Source organism: Hermetia illucens, chromosome 6 (assembly GCF_905115235.1).
Source record: "Hermetia illucens chromosome 6, iHerIll2.2.curated.20191125, whole genome shotgun sequence".
Lineage (NCBI taxonomy): Eukaryota > Metazoa > Arthropoda > Insecta > Diptera > Stratiomyidae > Hermetia > Hermetia illucens.
The window spans coordinates 19,649,359-19,673,661 of record NC_051854.1 but is presented as its reverse complement, the minus strand read 5'-3'; the positions used below and the strand labels follow the sequence as shown (position 1 = coordinate 19,673,661).

Sequence of the window (24,303 nt, the reverse complement as noted above, 5' to 3'; positions counted from 1 at the left end):
TACAAACTTTTAGTCCTGCAAAAAGTGGAAGTTGTACAAAACATCCAGGCTTTATAAAGTATAAATAAACAAATTCTCTGAGTTTTTCGTAAAACGAAATACAGGTATACTTAGAAAGGTAGGGGAGCGAACCGGGCATTTACAATTCCGAAATCAACTGTTGTTCAGTCCTAATTAAAGCCCCTCCAATAGATATTAATTATTGTTGGTCCATAAGCTCTTTTTTGATCAGAACATATAATCGAAAATCAAGTTCCTGGCTTAAGTCTTTCGTTTTCATTTCCACCATTTCAAAAGAATATTGCAATGTATTACCTTCATTTTTAATTTTTTCATAAAAACAAACTAATTAAATATAATTCTCTTATTTATGTTTACAGATTAGTTCACGGTAGTGCACCGAAAGGATTAAAACAACCTTTTGTACCTGAACTACGTCTATTAGGCTGTGTTGAAGTCGATCGTATTTTCGCATTACCCCTGCAAAAAGACACCGACCTCATTTCAGTACCGCTCAATGCCAAGCTTAAGTTGCAAAGAGCCAAAAATATGGAACAACTCGAACACTTCATCGAGTACACAAGATTTCTCGAAAAGGCACAACGACTCCTGTCCGATGCTCGCGATCGTCTACAAATAGTCGACCTAAAGCTCAGTGAAAAGGAGAAGAAAGAATCGAAAAATAGCAGTAGTAGTCGTAAAATTCCTCTAATTATATCAACGTCAGGCTTAGAGAATGGTTATGTACTACGAAAAAGTGCCAGTTGTGACAGTAATAATAGTAAATATCATCAACAATCGAGTCTGAATTCGATAGCTGATGAGTATGACGAAATCGATCATATCTATGATTATGTACGCGGTTTGGCGCCTCTATCGAAGAGTATGAATCGCTTCGAACCCATATGCGAGTCAAATTTAAAGTCACAACCAGATAGTGGGAACTACAGTAGTCTGATAAGGGTTAATAGTAACAGTAATAGCAACAACAATAACAATAGTCTAGAGTCCAATAAGCACGTAAGTCATCACAATAACAACAACAACAACAATAGCAGCAGCAACAACCATAACAACAATCATAATCACCATCATTATGCAACATCACAACCAGTACAACATATTCAACCCCACTACAATCACAGCCATATCGAAGAAGACATTAAACCTGTGCCACCACCCATTGAAACTATACCTGGTAAGAAGTTACCAGAAAAGCGACAGAGGCCTACGTTACCAAAATTATATGTGAAAAATTCATCGTCATCATCCACAAATAATCATCATCATCATGTGAAAATTACAAATGGGACCAGTAATGGTGTAAATGGCGTGAATTCACCAATAGCTGCCATCAATGGAAAGGAGAGTTTAGAACCTCAGAGTCCGCTGTTTCATATAAGGTATGATATGAACCTATAATTTTGTTTTTTTTTTTGTTCTCCTCAAATTAATTCTAAAGCAAGTCGCTTGACTTGATTTATTGGGTTGGGGAAAAAGAAATGTCGTATTTTGCCAATAGATGGCGACACTTAAACATATCTTGTGTTGTACTTATTGCATCGGGTCACACTAAACGGCGATTTGAAGACGACAATCTGTGCCACATGTGTCTCTTTGACAGTGTGGTGATCGTACGCTTCAGTTTCAAGTTATAGCGCGTCAAAAATGGAGTCCACCAAGCAAGAAATTCGTCATATTTTACGTGTTTACTACCTGAGGCGTGCCGACTGCGGCACATGAAGCTATCCTAAATTTACCCCCCATTCATTTGGAGGTGAAACGGAAAGCGGCCAACGACGCATATAGGCTCGGTACCATTGGGCGTGGAAAGGCGGCGAATCAAACGGTCATGCGTCTATCTGGAACTTCCTTGAAAAACATCCGGTAGGCCTGATGCCGACCGATATGGTTTCCAGATTCGTCTTTGAAAAGACATACACTGTCGTAATCACCGAAAAAGAAGAATGGTCGACAAGTGGCCATGAGTCTTTTCAGATTACAAACCTAATCATCTACACCAACGGCTCAGTCATGGAGGATGGATCGGTCGCAGGGGTGTTCTCAGAGAATCCGATTATAGAACTGGCCCGACCCCTCGGAAAAATGACAACCATATTCCGATAAAAGTGGAGGGGTCGCACCATTCGAATCTGTTCCGACAGTCGGGCGACATTATCAGCACTAAATGGCAACAATATATCAAGCCAGTTGGTGTGGAGTTGTCATCAGGTGCTGCTGAAACTTGGCCGACTGAACGAAGCATTTCTGATGTGGGTGCCGGGGCACTCTAACATCGCTGGTAATGAGGAATCTGACAGACTGGCTAGCCGAGGATCTGGATCCACAATGGTGGGGCCAGAACCAGCTCTTGGAATCTGATCATCTACTGTCAAGTCTATTCTGAAGGGTGAAATTGCAAGGATTCTCGCAACCGAGTGGAGAAATTTAGACTCCTGCCGGAAAGCGAAAATCCTTGTGAAAGGACCTAGGGCCACTAGAGTGGCGTTTTTGTTGTCCCTTAAGAAGTGGGACATGAAAACCCTAGTAGGGCTTTTGACGGGACACTGCCCCTTAAACTACCATATGGAAAAGATTGGGGTAGTGGCTTCGGCTATGTGCAGCCAATGTGAGGAGGAGGAGGAGACGGCCCTGCACTTTTTATACAGCTGCTCGGCATCCTCAGATCTCAGACGAAGACACCATTGCAAGGTTTTCTTCAATGAAGAGTCTGCACAATCTCTCCCTCTGGAGAATGTTCTAAGATTCGCTAAAGCCTACGAACACCGTAGGCGGGAAGCCATTGAATAGGCAACTTACGGGGATAGTACAATGGGCGTAACAATGGCCTGAGTGTTCGGAGCTACGGCTCCTCCAATTAACGAAACTAAACTAACTAAAACCTGAGAGGTAAAAATGCAACCGAGACGGAGGAAAAACTGTACTGTAACGATTCGCACAGCACAGCTTTGGTTCGATCGATTTCTTTCTGGTGTCGAAGATACACGCCGTACTGGTAGGCCAATTGTCGTAGAAACCGATAAATCGTCGAAATCATCCGAGTAGACCGGCATGTGAACATTCGCTTAATTGGCCAGGAACTAGGTATAGATCATAAAATCGTTTGGAACCATTTGCAAGAGATTGGATTCTAAGAAAGCTGGATGCTTGGGTGCCACACGAGTTGACGCAAAACAATTTCTTGGAACGAATCAACACCTGCGATGCACTGCTGAAGCGGAACGAATTCGACCCATTTTTGAAGTGAATGGTGACTGGTGATAAAAAGCGGATCGCGTACGACAACCTCAAGCGAAAAAGATCGTGGTCGAAGCGCGGCGAGCCGGCCCAAACCATCGCCAAGCCCGAATTGACGGCCAGAAAGGTTTTTCTGTGTGTTTGGTGGGATTGGAGGGGAATCATCCACTATCAGCTGCTCAACTATGGCCAGACCCTCAATTCGGTCCTCTACTGTGAGCAACTCGCCCGTTTGAAGCAGGCAACTGACCCCAAGCGGCCAGAATTGTTCAATAGGAATGGTGTTGTGTTCCACCAAAGCGACGCTGGGCCCCACACATCTTTGATGACCCGCCAGAAGCTATGGGGGCTCGGAAAGGATGTCCTATCGCACCCACCGTGTTGTCCTGTCCGGACCTGGCACCAAGTGATTACCATCTCTCCCGGTCCATGCAAAACGCTCTTGGTGCTACTAAGTTGGCTTCAAAAGAGGCTTGCGAAAACTGGCTGTCTGAGTTTTTTGCGAGTAAGGAGGGGAGGTTTTATAAGGGGGGATAATGAAGTTTCCTTCTAAATGGCAACAGGTTTGCGAACAAAATGGCACATATTTGACTTAAATCGGATAATTCTAAGTATGTTAAATAAAGCGTCAAATTTCGATCACAAATACGACATTTCTTTTTCCCCAACCCAATATTTTCATTTAACTAATTTTAATTCCGCTCCAATTCTTCAAATTTTAATCACCATAAAAATTACTTCCTTTTTCTTCAGATATAAAAGTCTAAGCAGTCTACAACTCACTCCCGATAGTAACTCAACTACTCCTATTTCAACAACTCCCAAAGGCACTGAAAAATTGGTTGGCCATCAATTGACAAAGAGTGCAAGTACGGGTGGTGCTCGCGAAGGTACATTGGATTCATCACGCAGTGGTGGACGAACGTCTGGTGATTCAAAATTACCAGAGAAGAAAACTCGACGTTTATCACGGCCACGAAGTTTATCAAATCTCGTTTGGGATTTACGACCCACCAAGGATAAGTCAAAGAAGAAACTCTACATTCATCATTTTGATCATCGACAACAGGGCACATTGTATCTATAAGAGACGTACTGTAAACGGTAAGTTTTTCTATTTTTATATTATTCCCTTTCACCACTGTTTAAAAATGAATAACTTTTGAGAGCCCCAAAGGGACAAGCCTTGTGTTGCCCATCGGAGAAATACAGCAAAGGTAACTTCTTAATTTCCTCAATTTGTGCTGTTTCTCTTCAATGTTATGAACATATCTACTTCCTCTGCAAGTAGCAAACATAATTTCTCAATGCTAGCCATCGCGTAACAAATCCCTGAACCAGATTTAAATCCGATCGCCATTTAATCTTACATCATTATTTCTACTGCATTTCCAGTTCTAGATTCTTGCGTAGAATTTAGTTCCTGTAATCTTCATAAAGAGCATATCTTCTAGCCGCTTAACGCTCCTACCTACTACTATTTTTCTTGAAGGTAAACAGCCTACTCAACCTTCAATTCTATTATCTAAAAATAGCCCTTCGCTGGATGCAACTTCTTCACATTATTGAAATTTTTCCACCGATTAGAATGCATCTTTCTCGAAGCATGGAATCTTGTATTACTACGTCCTGATGAAATATGTAGGAAATTGCACGTAGTGAGGCAAATCCTCTCTCCGTCTACGCTAGGCTGGGCTGGAAAGTATCTAAATATATCCCTAAGTACTAAGTTCACAGTTTATACTGCTGAGATTGTGTAATAAAGAATTACGCGAAGCATACTTTTAGAAGAAAGATTCCAAGAGTGTCTATCTTAAAAAATAGTTTAAAAACAGGGACTGAAAACTAGCTAGACGCAGGACAGACCTTACTTTATAAATGTATCTGATAAAAGAAATGTTACCGTCTCCCAAATTCGAATCATTTTGCATCTTCAACCATATTTTCCACACAAACTATACTTAACAATAATTTACTCATATTATACAGATACTCGTACATTTAGATTTATTCCTTGGATGTTCTACTTCGACCCCATAGAAGTAAACAGAACAATCACTAGATTATATTAATAAACTCCGAACTAAAAGAATAGTTCCTCCATGCTTTCCGTCGATAGCACGCAACAGCACACTCGACTGTGATCTCCCTAGTTAGCTGGCTGACTTTCAGTTAGTGTATGATAGCTATTTTTAGAAGGCACCAACTAGAACAGGTAACTCGCTTAGGTCTTTTTTCTTAACACTTTTACACTATTCCCTAGCGTGCTTGAGTGCATCATTAATTTGTCCATAGTGCAATACATGCGCGTCTTAATATCATAGCGAAATGGGGACTATGTATATGGTCGCATACAAAGCGTATACTGAGTAGTTGGTGCTTTCCTTTTTCCTTGCTCGATGACAACAACTATACCATAAACTTCACGGAGATGTTGATTGAGTTCATGCTACACGCACCTTCAATCGTTGAGTGCATTTAATTATTGCTGAAAATAGTTTAATTGACAGACAGGAAACTGCATGCATGGATACATGAATCTGCCGGACTTGTTTGAAAAAGCAATTTGTCTTCTCCCTTTCGTAAGATTTGAGGAGATTCTGAGTACATGTTTTTATGATCTTTGAAGTACGCATATATTTTGTGTTCTATGAAGAAGGAACCAATATTTATAGATCATTAGTATACTAGTTGGTGCAAGATGACTGACTCATCCTAGAAGGAAGGAACAAACCAAGAAATGAAGTACCTTGAATCCTTCATCATCATCACGAACGGCACAACAACCGGCATCCGGTCTAGGCCTGCCTTAATAAAGAACTCCAGACATCCCGGTTTTGCGCCGAGGTCCACCAATTCGATATCCCTAAAAGCTATCCGGCGTCCTGCCCTATGCCATCGCTCCTTCTCAGCCGGGGTCTGCCTCGTCTCCTTTTTCTACCAGAGATATTGCCTTTATAGACTTTCTGACCTGGATCATCCTCATTAAGTGACCCGCCCACCGTAACCTATTGAGCCGGATTTTGTCCACAACTTGACGGTCATAGTATCGCTCATAGATTTCGTCGTTATGTAGATTACGGAATCGTCCATTCTCATGCAGGGGGCCAAACATTCTTCGGAGGATTCTACTCTCGCTCCAATATGCCCATTCTGTCGGAAATCAGATTTCCTTCTTTGTCTGGGCAGGATGAACATCGAGGTGTAAAGGGCTTCATTCTGCTGACTTGTTGGTAAAACTTCCGCGCCTGGTGCGGTTGCTCCTACTTTTCTAGTTCACAGACTTGTTGGTTCTCTCAGGCATCCTTTTTCCGGCTGTAAAGTCGCTTCTCTGCTCGACGGAGTTCGTGATAAGTATCTGCGCGTGCCCGCGTTCTTTGAGAATGCAGCATTACTCGGTTTGCAACGTTCTTCCGTTCCGTTGCTAGCTTACATTCAACGTCAAACCAGTCGTTTCGACTCCTTTTGCGGCTGGGGCCAAGTATGTTTGTGGCCGTATTTATGATAACTTTCTTCAGGTGATTGTGAAGATCATTTGTTGATGCTTCATCTCGAGGACATCTGTTAGTCGCGGTTATTGTGGCATCCATTTTCCTCTTATCGGTGTTGCGGAGGGCTGTGCTGTGAATAGCTTCAGTATTCACTCTCACCTGATTCTCAGAGGGGATTTTGGGTGGTGTTGTAATTGGATCCCGGAGCAATATGCTAAACAGATAGTGGTCCGGGTCTACATTGCCCCCCCCCCCCCCCTCCCCATTATTTTCTGACATTCATCAAGGCTGAGAGGTGGTGGCGTTCGATCAACACGTGGTCAATTTGGTTGAAAGTGGTCCCGTCTGGAGAGACCCACATATGTTTGTGGACCGCTTTCCGCGCAAACCAGGTACTTCCAACAACAATTTCGTGTGACACTGCTAATTGAATAATCCGCAGACTGTTATCATTGTAAGCTATGTAAGCCAACGTATCGCGTGAATACGGGCTCCTTCCCTACTTGGCTGTTAAAACCCCCAAGTATGATTTTGATATCATATCTGGGACAGACTACGAGGGTTCGTTCTACTGCCTCGTAGAAGGTATCCTTCTCCGACTCTGCAGTCTCCTTTCTAGGGGGTAATTTCTAAACTTGCCTCGAAAACGCAGAGTGTATAGCCTTTTGCTTATATTTTCAAAACCGATAACAGCAGGTTTGCTTTTTTGGCTGCCTAAGAAACCTACTACGAGCACATGGTTTACTGGATGGTCACTATAATATATGGTGTAGCGACTCTTCTCCAGAAAACCGGTCCCTGTCCATCGCATCTCTTGCAACACTGTTACATCAGCCTTATATTGGGGCAGGGTATCAGCTAGCTGCTCAATAGCATTCGGTTTGTACAAGGAGGGCACCTTTCATGAGAAAATGCGCGAATCGTTAATCCGTTGTCGTTGTGGTTGTTGGGTTCGTCGTTTTAAAATCCATGCTGTCCGAGGCTCCTTCCGTGGCTTCGTAACATTGGTTTTCCGTGTAGCGTTGTCAGCCCTACCCAACCCCCAACGTGGAGGACGAGTTGGTACCATAATAATTTAGATTAAATGGAAACTCGCTATCATATCTCCGTCATAAGGATAAAACCGAATTTATTCCAGAGTTTGCGGTAATGCAATCGTTCACTTTCGACGCAGTGCTACTTCAACAAAGTCATACTTGTAACTAAACTTCGAAAATCCCTTTAATACCCATCTGATTGTATTAACCCCAAATTGTGGTAAAGCGCGTCAATCACCTACACTCCACCATTGCCGATTTGTCGAAATAATAGTCGGCTCCCTCAAAGTTTTCGCGAGAAGCATACACTCCTCCCCTATTATTCTACACCAAGCAACCCCCTAGTCGGATATAGCGTGTGACCAATACACCGTCATTTCCGCCCTCTAATCAATATTTTCACAGGTACGTGGCCCCTACGACGACGTAGTTTGTAGTTCGATTGTGTCGGGTCAGACCAGAGAAGGTGGCTTGTCGGGGATAGGCATTAATGAGAGCTTGTAATATTCTAGTAACATTAGCGGTCATCTTTCATGTGTTACTCGCTTCCATACAGCAGCATAAATAGAACTTTGATCCGAATACACCACGTAACACTTTGTACTGCCACTTGTCGCTCTAAAAATAGCTATTAGTTTATCTAAATCCCATTCCTACGTAGAGCGTTACAGATAGACTCCCTATCCAAGCTGTTGAAAGCTTTCTGGAAATCGATAAAAAGCATGAAGTGGAGATATAAACTCCGGATGCTGATCAACATTACATACATTGAAGGGTTTTAATGTGGTCGGCACAGAAGTATCCTGAGTGGAGACCAGGCTGCTCTCTGTCAATCCTTTTATCACAGCGTACTTCGCACACTTTATCACAAGAAAACATAGAAAATCTCGTAGCCTCCGTACGCTCACCGAACAAACTCCTCGTTTCCGCAGTCAGCCAGATCCCTTCTAAAACGTGGCGGACAGCCTCAACCACTTCTGTTGGCGGTACAGTGCTTATTAATATTACCGAGCTAGTTGTTTGCGTAGAAGAAACGTTTCCACGCTGCTCAACTACAATCGGATCACTAAGACGAGCCGTATTAAATTTGGGGCCCGACGATCTGAATTTCTACGATATGCAAACGAAAATAAGCGTCCGAGTGATTTTGAGGCCGATGCTAGCATACCACTTGTTACAACTCCTAAATCCACTTCTAATCGCGAAATTGTCAATCTAATCAGATGGTCGTAGCCGGTCAATGGATACTGACCTTGTCGCGCTTGTTACAGCGCACAACCGGTAATGAAGCGAGACCACTATCACATGACTGAATAAGGTATTGTCAGAGCTCACCTTGACATCAGATGACCCATCAAGATCACTAGATCATCCTGAGGAAGCCTTTGCCAGAATACAAAACCACAGTGCTGCAGAATGGACAGGAATGTTCTCCGAATATCCAGCCTCACTTCTTACTCAAGTTGGAAAACCGACCATTCTGGGTGCCATCGATACCTTACTCGAGGAATTCGCACACATGCCAAAAACCAGTCGGAAATCATTATCTATAGTCAAAGGTAACCCCTATTTGGGGCACTGGGGGGGCTTTTTTGGTTTTTTGACGAAGTCGTCTGTACGATGGACTTGGGCCTAAAGAAAAAACATAAAAACTCATATATGATATTATACCGGTTGTGCCCTTACAATTAAGTTTCATGGTTCGTAGGGGTAATTAAAAAACACCAACTGTTTTAAGCAAAATAAATTCTGGTGAGTTTGTCAGAAAGGAAAGAAAATGTCCTATTAGTCTTCAAAACGTCAGTTTCTCAGCCTGCATGTTGGGCCTTTAAAATACACTCATACACACCCGGTCGTTAGGGACAATTTTTTCCAGCACAGAGCCTGCATAAGGTCGATACCATACGAGCAGCTAGATTGACCATTTTCAACTTTGTGTGCGCTGTTACAAAAGGGAATTTTTTATTGCGCTTGTCAGCAGAAAGTCATGAATGGCAGCGATTTCTTTCAGGAAAGAACTTACAAAGCTTCGATGGTCCAGAGGTGGACGTTAACGATCGACTCCTTATTAGCAACCACGAACAGCTGAAGAGGTAATATTAGGGTTAGTTGATAATAATTGAGCAGTAGTAGCATATATCTACCCTACTTGACCTTTTTAGTGAACATAGCTAGCTCAGAATTTTTAGTGTTCACTGTGGGTCCGTTTCGATGATATTCACTGCGAATTGTTTGCAGAATTGTACTCAAAAGGGCATATGTAAAATCTTGAGCTTCTTCGTAAATTAAAATGTGCAAATGTTATCGAATAAATTCTCTCATATTCTAAAACATAGAGCATTACAAGGAGTCGTAACAAAGAAGCAAAAAATCCTCTCTATGGACAGTTCCCTCAATAAACTTTTGACAAAGATATGAATTTACTTCAATTCAGGTAAGTGAAGAATCATTAATGAAAGATTTATACAAAACCTTACAAATGGATTGTCCTGTGAGTTGGGGCTTAAGAATGCACTCAAAGTCTTCCCTGCTTGCCGTTCGAGGCAACTAAAAGGGATAGAAATTTTTGGGCTAGCAACGTGCAAATTTTGAAATTTTACTGCTACCGAACTGTCAACAACAGAATGTGGAAACGTTCCTCGACAACGTCGGCGAGGGTGTTCAGAATGGTGGACATTCTGAGGCCAAGCGAAGATGATAGGGCTCGGTAGAGTACTACTCTTCCTTTTTAGGCAATGTGTTCTGGAAAGCCAAGTGGTAACAGACGCGAATCCGGATGTGGTCTCTTGACCTACGAGCCGGTTTCTCACAGAAGTCTGACTACAAGATTCCGGTGCAGGTCAAGGAGCATCACCATTGTACGGTCCTATGCTTTAACGAAGTATTCCGATATAATGGAGGAGGATGCTTTCTATGAGCAATTATACGCAGTTCAGGAGATTCCAAAATTTGACATTATGGTGGTGATGGTTGATCTAAATGCCGAGGTGAGCTCTGAAAACATCTTGCTCAGACATGTGATGGAGAAGCAGGGTCTTGGCGATCGTGACGATAACGATGGGATGTTTTTGGATTTCTGCAACTACGTCTCATGATTGTGGTGGTACATTGTTTGAGCACAAGGCCTACCCTACGGTCAGTTGGGTTTCAACTGACGATTGCCAGTCGATTTATGAGTACATAGGGGAGGGTAGGAGAGTAGCAAGAGGGGCACTGAGATCGACTTCGAACGGATTACCATCTGATGGTCGCTTACGTTTACTTGCGAATTACGTCCGCCCTTTCTCGCAAGATTGGAGAGCTGCGACATCCTCCCCCCCGCCCCCCCGCCATCATGCCAACCTCAACATCAACCACTTCGATGATCCGGCTCTCGCTCGATCGGAAGGATGGACTACCTTCAAAAATGTTCTTTCCTCGGGTGGTTGAAAAGATGGAAGGAACACCAGAGTTCTTAGCCGTTTCACTTCCGGTAAAGTTCCGCCTCTTGTGAATGATATGACTAGCCACTGTAACATGTAGATTCGAACTGTTCCTGCAAAGATTCTTATAATGAGAAGAACAGATATTTAAAATTGATTTGATTTATAAATACTCTAGCTAAATTTCGTGTAAAGATTTAAGTCCACTATACACTTGATGGGGGAGCGTACCCCTCTGTTCAGGACTAGAACCCAAATTAATACAAAAATAGACGACTTGTAGTTTCGTTCAGGGTAGAGGCAAATTACCTCATCTCTCCCTGTGAACCAGAAACAAACAAAGAATGTTTCTCTCCAATTCATCCGGTTCACCATTCTCCCTCAAATCCTTGAAGAAAATTGAGCTCTGTCTCGGTCGGCGTAGGATTGAATTTACTAAGTGGTTTTTATCATGAATAAGTTCATACTCAGTGTTATGAATTATATATAAAGGAGCAAACAACGCCTAGTAAGTATTTTGATCATATTGCAAAGGTGAGGCAGCATCTGATGATTTACCTCTGCCCAGGATGAAATCGCAAGTCGTCTATTCTAGCCGAATTTTCAAGATAGTTCGCATCAACAGTGGCATTCAGGCATTTCACCAAACTGTCTTTCAACATCGACTTTCTCTTGGATTGGCTTTCACCTATGTAAATGTATAAACGGATGCATCTCAATAGCTGCATTTCCACTCTTTTTGCCTTGCTCACATATTCTCCCTCTTCTGAATTCGGGTGCCTTAATCCTCTTTTCCGCATCCACTCACTATTTGCACAATTTCGTTTTCAATCTAACCAGAACCTACTTTCTCTTTGAAGTAACCAAGGGAAAAAGTTGTATTTGACAATAAAAGAACTCAACTAACTAATTATAACATGTCGGGATACCGGAAGCTAAACGCTTCAGGTACGCAAGGTTTTGTGTGTTGCTTATACGAGAATATTTGAGTGGACATTTGTTTCATTTGTACCTAGCCCGTAATGTTTATTCATTTAGTTTGCCAGACCATTCACTTTCACTGACATTCACAACTTCAACCTATTATAATTCCCCCTCTGCTTGTATGAGAACCCCCCTTAAACCTAACGTGGGACTATATAACTCACTGCCTTCATTGGGATTCACATAGCCTACGTTTCTACCAAACTTCGTATCAATTGGAGTAATCGTTTTTGAGATAAGAAGTGTGACAGACAAACAGACAGTAGATGGATTTTAATAAGATATTGTTTTACGCAAACCCTTAGAAACCTAGTTATAAAGTGGAAGATACGAATGACCTTATATCTCTACCCAAATATGAAATTCCCTCAAATCAGCTTTGCATAATGAGAACTAACTCATTCGTCGGCTAACTTTTGTTGTAATTCTCGCAGTATCACCATCACTCATCAATTCGCACTCATCACCTTGAATGACCTTAAGCCATTTTTCATTTTATTATGAACCATGCCCTAATTAAACGCAAAATTGATTCACCAAAGCTTAGAAAGGACGCTATAAGTAAAAGCGCGAAAACTGGGCATAATCATAGCTCCATGAGTATTTCCCTGACTAATTCATCTCCTCATTATAGACCACCTTGAAGTAATCCATCATCTTCCCTCTCACATTTCATAACAAAATAGATTTAATCATCCTTAGTTGATTTATGTCTTAAGCGAAAAAAAAAATGATTTAATAATAACAATTAATAAGTTACTAATAAAACTTGTTTTCTAATCTAATCGGCAATAGCTTTGATGGTCCTTGATCCTCTTTTTCTTCTGAATTCAGATTATTTGGAAGCTTTCAATAATTTAGCTTCAAAATGATTATGATGAGTAGAAAACACGTGTACTTTTGTGTTGAAAAAATAATGGTTACCTTTGTTCTAGCATATTAAAACGGTGATTAAAAAATACAATTCTTCCTGAGTCGGAATGCTTAAACCCATAAGAGTTGAAGATACCTCTTTTTTCCTATCTTAAATGAATAAAAATTTAATAAAATCACATATCAACAACACTTCTAATATGAGCTTATAAACCGAATAAAAAATGTTAATTATTATCATTTAATGAGTTCTTTATGAGTGCTAAATTCCATTTTTTCTGAATAGCTTGAATTGGCTTTATTTCCACTCTTTCCACCTGACGCTTCTATAGATTTTAAATGCCTTCTTGGAATGGAAAAGACGAGGAGGCATTTTCGTATGCGAAGAATACCACATGCCATCACGGTATTTAACTTATATCAGTCGAAAACCAAGCAACCGTAAAATAAGACTAGTCTAGGCATATATTTGCTGAAATTATGGAAATAGTGTATAATGTCTAGAAGTAACACTTGACGGAACAATTCATTGGATAGGTTTACCATTCGGGAGGCCTTTATGAATTCACATTCTAAGAGAGTGGCGGGTTCCAATTAGTATTAATGTTTGATGATCTTGATTTCTCCAAGCTCTATAGTGGAAAGACTAAGATTTATACTTCTTCAATAGAAAAGCACGTATAACGTTCATCAAATTCAAACAAAGCATCCATTCATATTTCTCCTCGAACTGTACGTCGACAGGCATTAATAAGAATGTGAATCCAAACATTCCAATTCATTAACACAAAATAAGTAGCAACTAACAATCCCTGCATCCGTATGTTGCCATGTATCTATCCGTATTCAAGCACAATCATATATACTTCAGTACATGTGTAAACAAAACCACCATCTTCATTTTTCCACTTCGTGTTAATGACAAGAAACTTTTCAAGCATTTTCATGCCTACATACATGAGAACACGGCAAAGAATAGCCTTCACCAATATCATCATCAGCAGTTCCATGCTACCCCGGGACCTCCACAAGAATTCATTCCAAGTTTAAGGCCGTTCGTTGTATAATTAAAATGAAAAACAATATACATAATAATGTGTTAAGCTACGGCAGGTTGCTTGGACTTGCAACCTGGTGAATGGAGCATGATGAAAAAAAGTGCAAGAACAGGCGAAAAGCAGACGAAACAAACCACCATCATCATCATTAACATAAAAAGTCATGACAACAATGAGAAATTGTAATTATTATGGATGTACTCATATGAATATATGCATGAGGAGTGTTTAGATACATAGCACAAGCCGAGCCTCTCCTATTGCTAGTGTGAATTCCGGAACATTTAGTTTATTATCTGGCCTAGTATGGTTGGGTGAAGATGATGCAGATATACATAAATTCACAATTTGCGTGATGAACTCATTTGTTAAGTGATGGCGAAAAGGAAATACATATGACGACAAATTATCCTCATTCTCTAAAGGAGGCTTGAATCCTTCAAGTTCTGTAAATGTATAAAAGACCAGTTCCTATTTTTACTAGCAAACTGAATCAGATCTGATTCGAATCTAAGAACGGATTATTTCAATAGATGAATAATGAAATTGTAACACAGACTCGAAACTAGATAAAGACAGAGGAACTTCCCAGATATTAAATAATTATACATCCTATACCTGCACATACAGATGCAGGGGATATTCAGGATGGCCGGGAGTATCAGTGAGAAGGGGAGCTGCCTAAACCGAAGGAAAAATGATATTCTTTCTAGGTGGTATCCCGAATTACTGATATCAAGGGATAACATGACAACGAGGTTTCTCTTTGATGGGAACTTTGAAACACGTTGGGAGAGCGTGGCTGCGATATACGGCTTAAACCAGCAACTGATTACTTGGTACACTGACGGACCCTTCACAGCAGAGGGAGCAGGCGCCTGTGTCATTGGTCCAAGGAAAATGTACTCGGAGCCAATGGGTAGGTATACTAGCATATTTCAGGCGGAAATATACGCCATAGACAGATGTCCCTCCTTTAATCTCCAAAGGAACTAGAGGTGGTAGAACATTGCTATTCTCAGCGACAGCCAAGCAACGATCAAGGCACTTAGATCCAACCAGGTGAACTCTAAACTGATATGGGAATGCCTTGAGAGACGAAATACGCCCGGCTCGTCCAACAAAGTCTGGATACTCTGGGTTGCAGGACATGTTGAGTTGGAAGGCAATGAGGCCGCGGACGAACTAGCCAAGAAGGGAGCAGGGACGCCTTTACACGGGCCAGAACCCTTCCCTTCTGTTCTTTGCAATCGACGTATCAGCGAACGTCTCACATCTAAAATTGACCACAATGTCGTTCGTCCTGTCGCTCTCTATAGTTCTAAGTATTGGAAGACTATAAAAAACAACGAACGTCGTCTTGCGGTAATGCAGACGAAGATTTTGCGTTGGACTAGTGGCGTGACACGTTTTGATCACATCCGAAATGAGGATACCCGCGACCAATATAGGTTGTACCGATCGCGGAACTCCGAGAGAGGCGTCGTCGATGGTATGGTCACGTGATTCGCGCTAACGAGAATTCACTTGCCAAGATTGGTCTGAATAACGAAGTCAATAGTAAGCGACCAAAAGGTCGGCCGAAATAACGGCAACTTGATATTCTGGATGGGTATTTAAAAGCCCCCCGCCACATCAGGCATTTGATAAAACAAACGACCCCGAACTGACCCCGCTTGTGAACGGGACAAAGGCTGAAGAAAAAGATGAAGATATGAGGAGCCATGAGTGCATGACAGTTCCGTGTCACATAATTAAAAATTCCATTGGCCTCTGTTTTTTAGAAAGCGATTTAAATAAATCATTTGATGGAAAACCCTGTATTGATTATAGACAACCTCACACGCTTTACGCCCTGAGTCTAATATTATTAGCAAATGTGAAGAATTTAATCCACAAAAGATACAAAAAAGGGCTTGGGAGAAGTAGATTCTTCATGAATGGAATTTCAATATTTCATTCGAATGTCAATCATCGTTAATTATGACGTCAGCATCTTATTTATATGGCTTAAGATGCAGTAAATTCGCACGAAATAGATAAGTTTGAACTGCTATAACTTTGACACTAATAGTCGGATGAACCTAGCTAGTATGTGCACTAGACTGTCCTCCATGCTAGTACTCCTAGGATGAACTTGAGGGGGTTTTTCAGTCAATTGCTAAAAGTTGGTAATATACTATTAGTATGTTTATTTAAGCAAATATCGGGATGGGACATATTTTGAGGCCTTGATTTCATCTAAGCGCACTTTCCTGGATTTTTTTTTTTGACTCCTTATTCGCGCACTTTGTAAATCTCGCCAAAACTAACAGCTTCGAAAAGTACTAACCGAGACCTTTCATTTGATACCTCACACGGCTATATCCGGAAAAAGGAGCTTCTTCGGTGAAACAGGAGTCCCTTCGGTGAAACAGGAGCTCCTCTTTAAACTCCACCTAAATTTATGTCGCTGGGGGCAGAGGAATTTGTTATCGTGATTGGATGTCGGACACCAGTCGACTCAGCTGTGAATGAGTACCTGAGTCAAATCAGGGTAATAATCTCGGGCGAGCACAATGCTGACCACATTGCCTCCCACAGTGTACTGTGGTGTACCGTTACGGTCTTGAATGAAGTGCTCTAACACACTTCAAGGCCTTGATCCAATATGGATTGTTGCGCCAACGATTATCATTATTATTAAATTTATGTCACTCGCTGTATACCTGGGATTTCATAGTTCCCACCTGTCCACCAAATTTCGTTTAGATTGGTTTAGCCGTTTTGGAGAAAAGTGCGTGTGACTATCATCGGTCGACGATTTTGGACGACTTTCACGCGGTTGATCCTGGAAGGGATAATGTCCTATCTCGAATCTTCCAAATCGCCCCCATTTAATGGAATGGCGGTGAGTGCGAGAAGTGTAAAGTAGTGATTTCTTTAACGGACCCATTCTCAGAAACTACCCAACCGAAAATGACCGCTAAAATGAAGTTAATAACAGCATATTGCTATATTTTTGTGAAAATTGACATCCCCTTAATCCCCTTAATTTTATCCAAGAGTTTATTTGGATTTACTGAAATTCCATGCCTGAGACACCAACTGTCAATCAAATCAAATGCATGTTGTGTATTTCTACACACCATTCCGAGATCTCGACCAACAGCCAGAACAGCCACGTCATCCGCGTAAGCTTGGCACATTTTGCAGTTCGCATAGTAATGACCAGCATACTCCACAGGAGTGGCGATAGCACATCTCCTTGAGGGCAGCCTTTCGTCGCTTCCATTGTTAGGTAGCGATCAACACCCATTTCAGCACACAGCAATCTCTACGCTAGCATAGCGTAAATCCACTTTATTAGAGTTTCGTCAACGCCAGGCTCTCTGGCGACATCACAGAGCTTTAGGAAGGGCGCTCAGACAAAAACTCCTTCAATGTCCACGAACAACCCCATCAGGTGCCCACCCTTCAGAGTTGCATCCTCTATCTTTAAAAGCAAAGAATGAAGAACAGACTCACAGAAGTTCCCACGTTGGCAAGCATGTTGGTTTTCATTTAGTGGGTGCGACCTAAGCACCTTCTCGCGATGGTGACGCTCAATCAATCTCTCCAGACATTTCAGCAAAAATGATGTTAAGCTGACTTGCCTGAAGTTCTTTGGATTTGAATAGTCATCTTTCGCAGGCTTTGGTATGAAGACTATCTTCACCTTCTGCCAAAAGGAAGGCACGTAGCCCAGAGCAAGGAATCCTGGAAAAATTTTTCTCAGAAGTTGATCTAAGTGCTCTATACCCTCCTTTAGCATCGCTAGGTAGATGCCATCCATGCGAGGTGCTTAGAAGTGTTCAAATGATATTATTGCAGCTCATTCCTCATTCATTGGTAACAACCATTTTCACAGTGTCCCAATGCCTCTTGCAATACCTTCGTGTTGAAGGTTTTGCAGAAACCGCCAATTCTCTTCTTCCCACTTCTAAAACCGGTTCTCCCGGGTGGTGTACTTCCGAGAGAGTCTGTATAGACTCAATTCTGGAGTTCGTGAAAGTACCATTCGGTATTCTAAGAAAGTCGAACTTGGCCGGCTCATCCTTATTAAAGACCCTGCACAACCTGGAAGTCTCCCTTTCACCTTCCAGTTCCTCCCAGTATGCTCTGAAAGAGTCTCGTTTCAAACGTTTTACAAGCCTCTTGTATTCACGCTGTGAGTTCCGGAAGTTTAGCCAGTCTTCATCTTTATTGCTTTTGCTAGTGCGATTTAGAAGTGGTCTGGTTGATTTCCTGAGTCTCTGCAGTTCTCGGTTCTACTATAGAATCGTTTTACCACGTTGCCCCGGGAAATAGGACAAGCCTCTTCAAAGCACGCTAAAAGTGTGCGATTCAAAGTAGTCAGTTGATCGTCTATCGCCAAAAGAGCCCTTAATCGCCTAGGGAGTTCAACTTTGTCGCCAACAAGTTCATTGAACTTTGTCCAATCCATTTTCCTAGGATTCCGTCTTTGTATTACAAGCTGTTCGCCTGCAGTAGTGACTTACCTTATAACTACTGAATATTGTTTTGATTATATGACAACCTTGGTTGATTGTCATATGATCATACTGCTACTTATGAGATCCACACAAGACTGAGAGCTTAAGCAGTGGGAAACAACGGTGAGGTATTTTCACTCCAGAGTATAGTAATTCCACCAGTTAGACGGCAGATTAAAACAGCCGAATTCCTGAAACACCACAGCGCTAATTAGACTCCTCGGAGTGGCCACTACCTACCTACCCTGAAACTAAGTTAACCGAATAAAGAGGACATTGATAAGTCTAATGGCTGGCTGTCATTTGCAAACTGATAGTCAATGTTGTCAATACCTTATCTTTATCTTAGATGTTTTTTTGCTGATGAGTGCAGTTCAGTCCATTCTTTGGTACGGTGCCGAAGTAAGGGTAGCACCCTCAGTATAAGGATATGTACCACGACCTCCTAGCGCAAGTACAACGGCGAGAAGCTTAGCGAGTTGCGTCCACCTATCGTCCTGGAGCCAACAGTAACGGCGATAGCAGTAGCTGTTCCGATTGCCCTGCCTCCCTACCTCCGAAAATCAGGGGAAACAAAGGAGCTGTCGGTTATGAAGATTGAGCGCGCCCACTAGGAAAGAGAATCGAGAGGTAGATAGACCGCGGAACTCATCAAATACGTCCGGCGTGGTTCAGTCGGAAACGCGGTGAGGTTGATTATTACCTAACCCAGCTGCTCGGCAGACGCGGGTATTTTGAATCTTACCTAAATACAATCGCGAAATCATAATCGCCCGACTCTATTTACTGTAAGGATGTGGTGGATGAGACCTAAATCACCTCTTATTTCTACAGAAGGAGTGTCATCCTCTGTTGGTGAAAGGCTGCCACTGGATACCATAATCGAGGCTATCCGACATAGTGGCACATTACAGTCATGACATTCTTACGGCTGAAAAGAGGGAGACTGAAACTGAGGCTCCGTGAATCGCGGGTGTATAATTCTACTCTGCATAGACCTAAAGTAATATATCAAATGGTTCCGATTTGGGATGCTAGGCATAACGATTTTGTTGTTAGTTTATCTGAAACAGGAAATCAACCTATTGTGCGTAAATACATTTTACCTCCCATCTGCACACGGCAAGGTTTCAATATGCAAACTTTAGAATAAATTGAACAAATCAGCGGTCAATGGCCATATTGAACTATCTCGCACTCTCGCAGTGAAAACAAGGAATAACAAACCCTGAAGAAGACGACAAAGATGGAACTATTCATATAATTGCATTTCAGTATATAAAATTTTTGTATCTTGGCTTATTAGCCAAACACATCTACCGTAAAGTCTTCCTTTTCAGCGTGAATAGGCTCGTTAGTGATAGCTGCAGGAAGGAAGAAAGTTTTTTATCAAAATTATCTGCTTTTCAATGCAAAGTATGGTAACTTTTCCAGAGACCCAATACTAATTTAAATCACGCTATTACCAAAAGTTGGAATAATTTCCTAATTTCCGCTAAAAGTATGCTTGCATGGTTCGAGTACCTTCTCTAGTTCTCAATCTCTGCAAATTCTGAAATCGCGCTTAAAGTGCACGAATTAAGTTTGTAATAAAATAAGGACTTTCCAGGAAAATAGAGTTTAAATCCGGAAAAATGGTGATCGCCTTGATCGCATCTATAATATTTCAATGTGTTTGGGGCAAAAGATTATTCATAAATGATGGATTTTTTTTTTGTATTAAAACCTGCAAAACAAATACTTAAAAAACCACACCTAGGCTAAAGCTAAGACATTGTTTTCACAGAAACATAGCGGTGTAATCCATGCTATGTATATTAATTATATGGGGACGCAATTGCTGGGTAGAAAACGGGATAACCAGCAGCTTCACTATTCTTACCTACCCTCTTATATGACTATAAAAATAAAAGATAGCTGGAGGCGTAAGTAGTAGCAAAACTACTTCCATTGCTTCAATATTTTCTTATTTATGTTTGTAATAATTAGAAATCTCTGAACCGAGCTGTTAACAGTTTTGCCCACTCTAAAACCATTTATTTTCTTCTTTACAGACATTTACCCGGCACTCCAGCATCATAAACTGGCAACTATTTTCAGCTTGTAGCAACGAATTCCCTTATACGATTCACACCTAAATCTTATTACTGTGTCATAAAAACAACGAGAGAAAAAGTGTGATGAAAACTATCTATGGTTACTCTATATGAAAACGCAAGGTGTCAATACGAGAACAAATCCCATAATCTGAAAATGCATTTTCCTCCGCAAACAATAAATGAATAGTAGAGAACTCTTATAATTGCTCATTTGCAGGTTTTATGGTATTCTTCCCCAGCTTTTAGATTGTCCGCCATAAAACAATTTCTATCCAGTTCTAACAAATAATAAGGAAACAAAGCAATGTGAGAGTATATACCATTAGATAAAAGTCACACATAAAGAGAATCGACATGATTATCGAGAGTAATAATTATGTCGTATTTCGAGTAGACCCTCGGTTTTATCTTTCCTCTGACGTCGCTTTCACAATTATGGATAAGTTATCCGAGAGCACTAAAACTGCTGCTATTAATTCACATTTTCGCTTCCAACCGTAAACGAAGCGAGCATCCAAGCGCTTGAATTTTTTTCAACAAAAAATCTGGCAACTACAAGGGAAAGTATCCAAATTGAATCATTAAATTGATTACCACGACTGCCGTTCATCAGCCAGCATCAATCGTTTGCAGCATTTCTCATTTCTCCGACATGTACTGAAAACCGTGGCTGGAATTAGTCCATTCAATACGACACTATGCTTACATTTACATGCACACATGCATATAAACATTTAAGAAACTCGAAATATCTAGTATCTTATAAATCTACTGTCATTAAAATATATTATAATACGTTCGAAGTCTACGAAAATGTGATTTTAATTTTATAAATATTCAAGTAAATAAAGTAAAATATTTGTAATAGCATTTCTAGAAAACATGAAAAAAATCGTTTCATATAAAATTATCTTTTATTATACTCAATAATTTACATTTTGATACGTTCTCCGAATTATCATTAGAATTGTTAATTTCTTCGAAATGATTTCACTCTAGCGATTAAGCAACAGTTAGACCATAAAAGGATGTAGTCAAGAAATACTCAAGTGTAAAATTTGTTTATTACTTTTGGTTAATTTGCTTTAGTGTTTGTTTGATTCTCATTGTATGTACGTTTGAGTGGTTTTTGATAATAATCTCAAATAGATGCAATGAACAGATTCACAAAAGAAATTCACATACTCGTACTTTGTATGCAAAATAAATACTTTACAAATGAAATATCTAATTCAGGATTTAAATAGTAGAAATAGCCAAACACAATAGATTTCAGCTAAAGTATCTTTTTATCATTAACTCGTATATCAGGCATTTATTCCCGTTTTAGAATCAAACACGTTCCGTGCAGATACACATAGTGGAAGGGCGCAAATTGTGAACAATGTCAGCCAGATACACACATACACATAGATTAGCGTATTTCAGTGTTATGCTTAATATTAAATGACTCGAAAATGGATTGTAATTTGTAAATTTATAATATATAAATAATTTGATTTTATAAAAAAAAAAAATCTATTATTCCTGAAATAATTACAGAAATAAGCGAAAAAGTCTAGAAAGAAAATTAAAAAAAAAACAATATTTTTTTCTGCTTGTATACCCAGCAGGTCAGCATAAAATGTTAATGGACTACGATTCCAGGGAGTTGCATTCATACGAACAGTCGAAGAGTTGACATCAAAATTGGGTAAAACAAAATTAGAGTGGTCATCAGATATCTCAGCTTGAAAAAGTGTCCATCAAATCCATACCTAGCGACTTCGTGGAGACATTTAGAGCCTCTGCACCTCCATATTCAACAGTTCTACGCTGACCAAGGAGTTCAATCAGCCACAGACGAATATTGCGAAGGGCGTCCATCCAGATCCATCATCATTGCAGAGGATAGTCGATGATATCGTGTTGGCAGATCGACGAGTGACAATCAGGTATGTATTATAGCTGTGGTCACAGGGATCTCATATGCGCATAGCTTTAAAAAAAACCCTTGTCAAGGCATTGAACATGAAAAAGCAAAAAAGAACAAAATAAAAAACGGGTCCATATTGCCTCCAATTTCTCAGTATATCGCCACACTTGGTCGTTTAGCAACGCCCATGTCTTCATTCCCAAGAAACTTCGCCTTCTTTCGCAGTGCCTTTCGTTGTCATCGGCTGGGAACCCTCCCAGGCTTTTTTTTTTTGAGGAGGTGGCAATCTTCAAAAGACACTGGTCTGGACACACTAGCGTGTGGGATTTTTACCCACTAAAACCACACCCGACTCCCTCCCTGCCCCGCGGAACCACCATAAAGTATTACATCACGGGGCGGAGTCAGCTCACTCTAGCTCAATCCCATTTCTTCCATACGCGGCGCACGTGACCGCGCTTTTCTCCTTTCCTCTGCCTTTCGCAATTTATCTTGAATAGATGCGATCATGGAGTTAACTTCATCCCAATTCTCTTGATGTGCTAGCATTTTCGGCACCAGATTTTCTGGTACCAGCACCTCTCCTAGAGTCTCCTCTAGATTCCTCCTTTCTTCCACAAATCTCGGACAGTGGAAGAATACATGTTCTGGGTGCTCTGGGACTCCCTCACAATTTGGACAGTCGGGTGAGGTCTTCAATTTAAACCTGTGGAGGTATTGGAGATATCCTCCATGTCCCGTGAGAAACTGGGTGAGATTATAATTAATCTCACCGTGTCGTCTCTCCAACCACTCTTTGATGGCAGGAATGAGCCTGTGAGGCCACCGACCGTTTCCCGAGCGTTCCCACCGCTCTTGCCATCTATTTATGGATCTCTCCCTCTCAGCGTTCTTCGTCTGCGATAAGGGAGAAATTGGCTTCGCATGGTATATATTCGCCATCTCATCTGCCAAGATGTCAATCGGCATCACTCCAGAGATGACGAATGCTGCATCATCTGAGACAGTCCTGAAGGCAGAACATACTCTCAGAGCTGTCCGCCTGTAGACTGCATTCAGTTTGCTAGTGTTAACTCGCATCCGCAATGCCTCGCTCCAAACTGGGGTCGCATAGAGCATGATTGAGGTCACCACTCTGCCTATAAGCAACCTAGAGGTATGCCGTGGCCCTCCCACGTCCGGCATCATCCTCGCCAGGGTCTTACTAGCAGTGGATGATTTATCACAAACATACTGTACGTGTTGCTTATAGCTAAGCTTCCTGTCTATCACCACCCCCAAGTATTTGATGGTCGGTTTGGAAGTGATGATATGATTCCCGATTCTAACACAGGCGTAATTTCTCTTCCGGCGCTTCGTGATGAGGACCGCTTCTGTTTTTTCCTCCGCAAGCGTCAAACCAGAGCTCTCCAACCAGCATTTGATAGCACTGAGTATAACTCAGCATCTTCAAGATGCTTTGCGACAACAACCAGTGCTATGTCGTCAGCGTAACCCACCACTGTGGCTACCTCCGGAAGGGGAAGATTAAGTACATCGTTGTACATGATGTTCCACAGTAGTGGGCCCAATATGGAGCCCTGTGGGACACCCGCGGAAACAACGTACTCCTGCGGTCCGTCATCAGTGTCATACCAGAGCCTCCCTTCAGT

At 41.3% G+C, this 24,303-nt stretch overlaps 1 protein-coding gene across 3 annotated transcripts in view; it reads left to right on the top strand.

The window, feature by feature from the left end:
- LOC119659414 (integrator complex subunit 11 homolog) overlaps positions 1-22,253 on the top strand; it is a 356,139-nt gene extending 333,886 nt beyond the window's left edge. For all 3 annotated transcript variants that reach the window (XM_038067490.1, XM_038067489.1, XM_038067488.1), the window contains 3 exons: positions 381-1,403; positions 4,012-4,362; positions 20,692-22,253. In XM_038067490.1, the coding sequence (XP_037923418.1) occupies positions 381-1,403; positions 4,012-4,345 (1,357 nt within the window). In that variant the 3' untranslated portion in view covers positions 4,346-4,362; positions 20,692-22,253. The remainder of the gene's footprint in view (positions 1-380; positions 1,404-4,011; positions 4,363-20,691) is intronic.
- The last annotated feature ends 2,050 nt before the right edge of the window (positions 22,254-24,303 follow it).